This window comes from Portunus trituberculatus, chromosome 18, assembly GCF_017591435.1.
Source record: "Portunus trituberculatus isolate SZX2019 chromosome 18, ASM1759143v1, whole genome shotgun sequence".
NCBI classification, from domain to species: Eukaryota; Metazoa; Arthropoda; class Malacostraca; order Decapoda; family Portunidae; genus Portunus; species Portunus trituberculatus.
In genome coordinates, this window is record NC_059272.1 from 2,554,792 (window position 1) to 2,562,688 (window position 7,897).

Genomic DNA, 7,897 nt, shown 5'->3' on the forward strand with positions numbered 1-7,897 from the left:
GAGAATCAGATACAGTACACAAAAATAATTAATTAATCCTGTATAGAACTCGATTCCTGGGCCATTTTTCCTCAACCGTTCTGTAAAATGTAAATCCAATCCCTGTGTAATTAACCGAATGTGGAGCCTTGCCTTGCCTTGCCTTGCCTCGCTTCCTGCCTGGGTTGGGTTGGGTTGTGGGTTGGGTTGTGGGCTGTGGTGGGCTGGGCCGGGCCGGGTCTGGGTGCAAATAACTCGAAATTCTTCCCTGCTTACAATTAAAACTGCTCTCATTTCATTTCATATCGTCTCTTAGTCCTCTCCTTTCCTAAAATGTTGTCTGTTTAGTTTTTTTCTCTCTCTCTCTCTCTCTCTCTCTCTCTCTCTCTCTCTCTCTCTCTCTCTCTCTCTCTCTCTCTCTCTCTCTCTCTCTCTCTCTCTCTCTCTCTCTCTCTACAGCTGCAATAAACGTTTTTCTTCCTCTTCTTCCTTTTTCTCTCATTTTTTTTTCTCTCTGCTCTTCTCTCTTTTTTTTCTGTTTCTCTTCTTTCCACTTCTATCTTTCTTTATTTTTCTTATTCTTAGGTACATTTTTCTGATTCTCTCTCTCTCTCTCTCTCTCTCTCTCTCTCTCTCTCTCTCTCTCTCTCTCTCTCTCTATTTTGTTTCTCTGTTGCTTTTTCTATTTTCCTTCCTTGCATCTATTTTAATTATTTTCTTCCTGATCTCCTTCTTTTCTTTCTTTTTTCATATTTACATTCTCTCTCTTCCTTTTTCTGACTTTTCAATCATCTCTTTCTCTCTCTCTCTCTCTCTCTCTCTCTCTCTCTCTCTCTCTCTCTCTCTCTCTCTCTCTCTCTCTCTCTCTCTCTCTCTCTCTCTCTCTCTCTCTCTCTCTCTCTCTCTCTCTCTCTCTCTCTCTCTCTCTCTCTCTCTCTCTCTCTCTCTCTCTCTCTCTCTCTCTCTCTCTCTCTCTCTCTCTCTCTCTCTCTCTCTCTCTCTCTCTCTCTCTCTCTCTCTCTCTCTCTCTCTCTCTCAGTTACCTTTTTGTGTATCTATTTGTCTATCTATCTCCTCTTCCTCCCCCGTTTCTACCTCCTCCTCTATCGCCACTGTCATCTTCCCCTCCTCCGCCTCTCCCTCCTCTCGTGCCCTGTCCTCCCCTGCCGCCTCCTCCTCCTCCTCCTCACGTGCCTCTACCTCTGCCTCCTCTTCCCTTGCTACCTCTACTCCTGTCACCTCCTCCTCCTCCTCCTCCTCCTCACGTGCCTCTACCTCTGCCTCTTCTTCCCTTGCGACCTCCACCCTGCCACCTCCACTCCTGTCGCCTCCTCCTCCTCCTCCTCCTCCTCCTCCTCCTCCTCCTCCTCCTCCTCCTCCTCCTCCTCCTCCTCCTCCTCCTCCTCCTCCTCCTCCTCCTCCTCCTCCTCCTCCTCCTCCTCCTCCTCCTCCTCCTCCTCCTCCTCCTCCTCCTACTTCTCATTTCCCTTATCTTCCTCCTCCTCCTCCTACACCCTCCTCTACCTTCACCACTATCAGACGTGGTGCAAACAAGCAAACCACAATAAAACGACCATTGCCTCTGTCTACATCAAATCGTTACGAAATTCTCAGCGACCCAACCATTGATGACGAGGACACCAAACTAATAGGCGATTCTCTGGTCCGAAACCAAATAGTTGAGTTTTGCTCGCGAGCCCCCAGAAACAGAAAAAGACACTGCATTCCTGGCGGTAGGATCGATGACATCACTGGCGCATTTGATGAGCTGACAAATGATTCAACCGAAAACACATTGTTCCTCATACACGCCGGGACAAATGACATACAGAGCACCAGATCAGAGGCCCTTCTTGAAAAATATCGTAAGATGATCAACAAATACAAAACAAAATCGAATAATATCATCATCTCTGGTATCCTCCCCAGAATTAATGCTGCCAATTCTTTCTACAACAAAGCATTCAGCATTAATTCTCGTCTCAGCAATCTCTGCAAAGAAGAGGGGTTGATTTCATTAATCTATGGAACCACTTCTACGATCAGAAAATTCTGTTTTGGAAAGATGGCCTTCACCTGAATTCTGTTGGTTCAGCAAGACTGAATGCGGTAACTGCCCATAAATCAAAAACGTGAGTCAAGCACCAACAACAGGGATGACATAAACAATGAAAGCGAAACTGCCCCATCTGAGCGTAATGCCTTAAAATTTTGTTACATTAATGCGCGCAGTATAAGAAACAAATTTCAGGATCTAGAGGAAATTGTCAGCACAGAAGACTTCGACATTATCGGCGTGACGGAATCCTGGATTAACACTTCAAACAGAGACTTTTAGCAGAATTTTCGTTACAGGGCTACAATTTATTTAACTGTGAAAGAGAGCACAGAGTAGGAGGTGGAGTACTCCTATATGTCAAATCAGATCTTCGCCCGCTTTGGAAACCAGTCAAAAAGATAAATAATATCGATGTCTCATACGTTCAACTTAACTCTAAACCGCGAAAATTAGTAATTGGTGTCATTTACCGACCTCCAGGACAACTACAGGAAGCTGACAACAAACTATATGAACAAATAGCTGAAATTTGTTCGGAAAATGAGACCATAATTGTTGGAGATTTTAATCTTGCCGTTAACAGATGGGGCGATCCTTTAAATTCACACTCGGGACAAAATTTGTATAATAATCTTTTAGAAAGTGGTCTTGATCAACTCGTACAACATCCAACAAGAGGTGATAATATCTTAGACCTTATTTTAACGACAAATGAAAATATAATTTCTAATGTAGAAGTTGGTTCCGAATTCAGCACCAGTGACCACCGGGCGATTACATTCAATGTCAAAACAAGTAAGATGCTCACAAATGTAAGTAAAGAAAAAGTACCTGACTTTCGTCGAGCTAATTTTGGAAAACTCAGAAAAATTCTGTCTGAAAGCGATTGGAGCCAATTATCGAGTGCAAATTGTATAAATGAAGCGTGGAAAATATTTACATTTAAACTAGACCGAGCTGTAAAATCCTCTATTCCACTACGAAATAGGCGCTCAATCGCCAGCTATAAACCTAAATGGTGGAATTCAGAAATAAAAACTGTCTCTCTGCTAAAAAACGCGCCTACCACAAATACAAAACAACACACAATGAAAGAGACAAGACTGAGCATGACCAATTGCGACGCAATGCTAAAAACTTATAAGGAAAGTAAGAAAATTATGAGCTCCATATCGCCAATCGTAGCAAGACAAATCCTAAAGAGTTTTTCAGTTATATCAGAACTAAAAAAGCAATAGCTTCATCAATAGGGCCGCTAGCTCTAGACAATGGCGAACACACGGACGACGAAATTGAAATGGCTATTAAATTAAACAATTACTTCGCGTCAGTCTTCACTGAAGAAAATCATTCAGAAAATCAGCCAACTGCACCAAATCACAGCAATAATGTCTGTTTAAATACGTGCGATATCCAAGAAAATGTAATTTTGAGCGCAATAAATAAAGTTAAAACAAACAAAACTCCTGGTCCCGATAAAATTTCTCCACGAATACTAAAAGAGGCAAAGAAAGAACTTGTTAAACCATTGTCTATCCTCTTTAATAAATCACTTAGCACTCGTAAAGTTCCTGATGACTGGAAACTCGCTAACGTAACTCCAATCTTTAAAAAAGGTGACAAGTCTCAAACTAGAAATTATCGACCAATTAGCCTCACTTCAGTGGTAGGTAAATTAATGGAGACAGTTTTGAGGGATAAAGTTGTTGCATTCTTAGAAAGTAACAACATAATAAACGAATCACAACATGGATTTAGAAACAAGCGGTCATGTCTAACAAATTTACTTGACTTTTTCCATGATATATATAATTTGTACGACAACACTAGAGCGGTTGATGTCATATATCTTGACTTCCAAAAGGCTTTTGACAAAGTGCCACATAAACGTCTTATCAACAAAGTAAAAGCGCATGGTATAACTGGTGACATTGCAGCGTGGATCGAGGATTGGTTGTCTGATCGTAAACAGCGAGTTGTGATCAATGGTAAATCTTCAGAATGGATTAACGTAAGCAGTGGCGTTCCTCAAGGATCAGTTCTGGGACCTATTCTTTTATTATATATATTAACGACATTGATGAAAGAATAAATTGTAAGCTCTCAAAATTCGCAGATGACACAAAATTGCAAACAGAGTAGACTCAGAAAGCCAAAGACAACTTTTGCAAAAGATTTAGATACTCTCATCGAATGGTCAAACAAGTGGCAAATGAAATTCAATATAGATAAATGCCACGTTTTACACATAGGAAATCAAAATCCTCAGGCGACATACAAGATGAATAATATCCCAATGACGAGTGTGGACAAAGAAAAGATCTTGGTGTCATTGTTTCAGCAGACCTCAAGCCTAGCAAACACTGTACTGAAGTCGTCAAAACTGCGAATAAATTAGTTGGTTTCATTGGACGATCTTTCACTTTCAAGTCTGAAAAATAATATTAACATTATATAACTCACTCGTCCGTCCACATCTCGAATACAATGTTCAGTTTTGGTCACCGTATTACAAAAAAGATATTGAAAATTAGAAAAATACAACGCAGATTAACAAAATGATCCCAAGGTTGCGGAACAAATCCTACGAGGAACGCCTAAAGGAATTAAATTTATTTTCTCTTGAGAAACGGAGAGTAAGAGGCGACCTTATCATGCTTTTCAAAATTTTTAATGGGTTTGCAAATATGAATATTCAAAAATACGTATCAGTCGACCAGTCAAATGTCACCAGAAGCAATGGTTTCAAAATTGTTGGTAAGCGTTTTGTAACAAATGAAGTCAAACACTTTTTCTTTAATCGCATAGTCAATATATGGAATGGTCTGCCATCAAATGTTGTCAACTCAGGTACTATCGAAACGTTCAAAGTTCGCCTCGATAAATACTTTGAATGTAATCCCCGGTTGTCGCTATTCATTTCCGAATAATTTGCGCTTTTTCTTTTATCTCCCGGGCCTCTGATCGTGAATTAAATTGCCCGTTAGTTTAAATTACTCTCACCCTCCATACATGACACAGATAGCCCGGAGTGAACGGTCACTACTTTTACTCTCGATCTGTGAAGGGCTGTGGATAGTCAAGAGCCCTGACAGTAGGTGACCATCATCGGGATTTAAGGTACCAGGGGTCACCGCTGCAGGGGGGTAACCATACAGTGTGTGGCGCCCTTTAAAGGGAAGTGCACTTTTACAGTGGTTGTACGGAGCTGGGGCCTGATTGACTGCTGCCTCTCTTGAAAGCGCCAGGCAAGGCTGCCGCACCACCTTTTTTGACTCCACACTGTGTTTACATACATACTACACTACACTGCATACACGCACAGATAGCCCAGAGTGAACGGTCACTACTACTACTCACGGGCTGTGTTTGGAGAGGGCCTTGTCAACCATTGATCATCATCGGGAACTAAGTACCAGGGATCAATGTTGCAAGGGGTTATCAGCGTACGGCGTCCCTACAGGGAAAGTATGCTATCTCAGTGGATTGAACGGAGCTGGGGCCTGATTGACTGCTGCCTCCTAGAAAGCGCCAGGCAAGGCTGCCGCACCACCCATTCGACATACACACTGTGCATCCACGTACACAATGCACACACAACATGACATTTACCAAGCGTTAACACTTTCCCCCACAAACACAAGTAGTCAGACGTAGATTACACATTTCCTTTTCACTCTCTACTAAAATTCCATGTGATTTTTAATATCACATGGTTTCGCCTTTTTTCCTGCCAGCCTCGGCTGGAGGGAGGGGCGGTGGGAGGAGCCTTCTGCTTTGCTGTCCTGTCTCTACCACTGGTAGTTAGTAGATAGTTTTCACAAACAGCCTAGTAAGGACCTAAGGGTCTGTTGCTGTTTGTCTTCCTTTGTATTCCTCCTCCTTCCTCCTCCTCCTTCCCTCCTTCCTTCCTCCTCCTCCTCCTCCTCCGGTGAAGCTCGCTGGTTGTGGTACAGAGGAGAGGAGAAAGGTACAACGGAGGGGACGGTGTACTCTGAAGAAGACGCAGTGGATGTGGGGCGCCTACCTTAACCTACCCTACCGATACCTAACCTTACCTAACCTATCCTACCCTACCCTATCCTATCCTAACCTTACCTAACCTAACCTAACCTAACCTAACCTAACTTTACCTAATCTAACCAGCCAGCCAGCCAGTACCGTGCAAACATGATTTCCGGCAGCGTCGTAACACTGGCGGCAGTACTGGCGTGGACTAGCCTCCACGCGAGTGTGGATATGCGCCCTCGGGGCTGGACTCGAGAATGGAGGAAAGGGGGCCTTGTGGTGGCTCGGCCCTTCCAGCCCCTCACGTCAGAACCTGTACGGCATGCCCCGCGCCAAAGAGGGGCTGGGGTCGAGCCTGCCGGTGGTAGGCCCGATCCTGGCTGCGCGTCGCACCGCGCAGCACGTGGCTGCCTCCAGGCCACGAGGGCCACCCTGCAGCAGCAGCACCTGCTGTTCACCGCCCGATGTCTGGTGTGGTGGGTCCTGCTGGCCGTGCTGCAGCGCCTCCTGTGGCCAAGGCTGAGGCAGCCACGCGTGCCACGCCCTGCTGCCCTGAGGTGCCTGAGCGACCAGGGACAGGTCAGCCCAATCTGATCCTGTATGGCGCAGTGTCCCCGCAGCAGGTGTCCGCAGCAATGAGGTGCGCGTGGCACTACCACTTGATGATGCGCCTCCACCGGCACCTCCACAGGCCACACCAAGGCCCTCCCCTCCACCACTGCCCTCCAGCATCGCCTTGCCCCTGACCCCAATCACCGCCAGTGCTCCAAGTCCCGCCGTCTTCAAGTGTTCTGCCGAGACTTTCATGCCACATGTTGCCGCAGCTCTCCCGCAGACTGGTGTGGCCGGCCGTGCCCCCAACACTCCCCCCCCTCCCAGCCACCTTCCCCCTGTCACGGCGGCTTCTCCCCGCCGCTGCCTCCCCACCGGACATCTCACAGATTCCCCCCCTCCCCCCTTCACCAGCCATCTTCCCCGTCACAGCGACTCCTCCCCATCGCTGCCTCCCCACCGGATATGTCCCATCCTCCCCGTCACTTCACCAACATCCATCTCGGCCTCAGGAGTCTCCTCCCAGACTCCTCCATCAAAATTATCCTGTCACACTCCCCCATACTCAGACCTTCCCCACCTGAGTCCCACACTTCCCCAGACTTCTCCTCCCTCATGCCGCACCACACTTTGTCCCAACCATCAGCCGTGGCCACCAACACCGGCCCCCAGGACCTTCAGTCCTCGGTTTCAGCGTCCCCAACAAACCATCGTCCCCCCCGCCATCACCACTACAACCCCCGTCCCCCTTACCAACACTGGTCCTCACATCAAAACCAACCCCCTTACCAATCACGTCCACAATATCCCCACCGTCCCCCACACCACCCACGGCCCCCACCAGCAGGACACACGCGGACACAACTACAGAGGCGCCCCTCACAGTGCCAACCCGCCTCGACACTCCGGCCACTGGCACAGCAACGCGCCGGACCGCAACAACACACAGGGCGGCCGGACACACAGGAGCCCTGGAACACACAGGGTCATCCCGCGCCGCCCCGCACAACACACAGAAACAGGGACGTCCCAGCCAGAGGAACGAACGCCCTCGCCCCCGCGTGAGTGAGGCCGCCTCCTCCTGCTCCGTGTGGCTCTTTCCTATAGAGGAGCCATGGCAACCTGTTTCTCTTGGCATGACGTCTCTTATTACTTATCCTACACCAATAGTACTCATGCACTAACTACACCACACGCACACACACACACACACACACACACACACACACACACACACACACACACACACACACACACACACACACACACACACACACACACACACACACACACACACAC

The 7,897-nt window shown here is 46.9% G+C and overlaps 1 protein-coding gene across 1 annotated transcript; it reads left to right on the top strand.

Moving 5' to 3' along the window:
* Positions 1–6,208: 6,208 nt before the first annotated feature.
* Positions 6,209–7,667, top strand: LOC123505727 (mucin-2-like). The gene is made up of 2 exons (XM_045257376.1): positions 6,209–6,625; positions 6,738–7,667. The coding sequence occupies exons 1-2, from the start codon at positions 6,209–6,211 to the stop codon at positions 7,665–7,667; spliced, it is 1,347 nt and encodes a 448-aa protein (XP_045113311.1).
* The last annotated feature ends 230 nt before the right edge of the window (positions 7,668–7,897 follow it).

Coding starts and splice junctions, on each gene's coding strand:
- LOC123505727 (XM_045257376.1), top strand. CDS start 6,209: ATGATTTCCGGCAGCGTCGTAACACTGGCGGCAGTACTGGCGTGGACT. Junction 6,626..6,737: donor GCCTGAGCGACCAGGGACAG/GTCAGCCCAATC, acceptor GCACCTCCACAG/GCCACACCAAGGCCCTCCCC.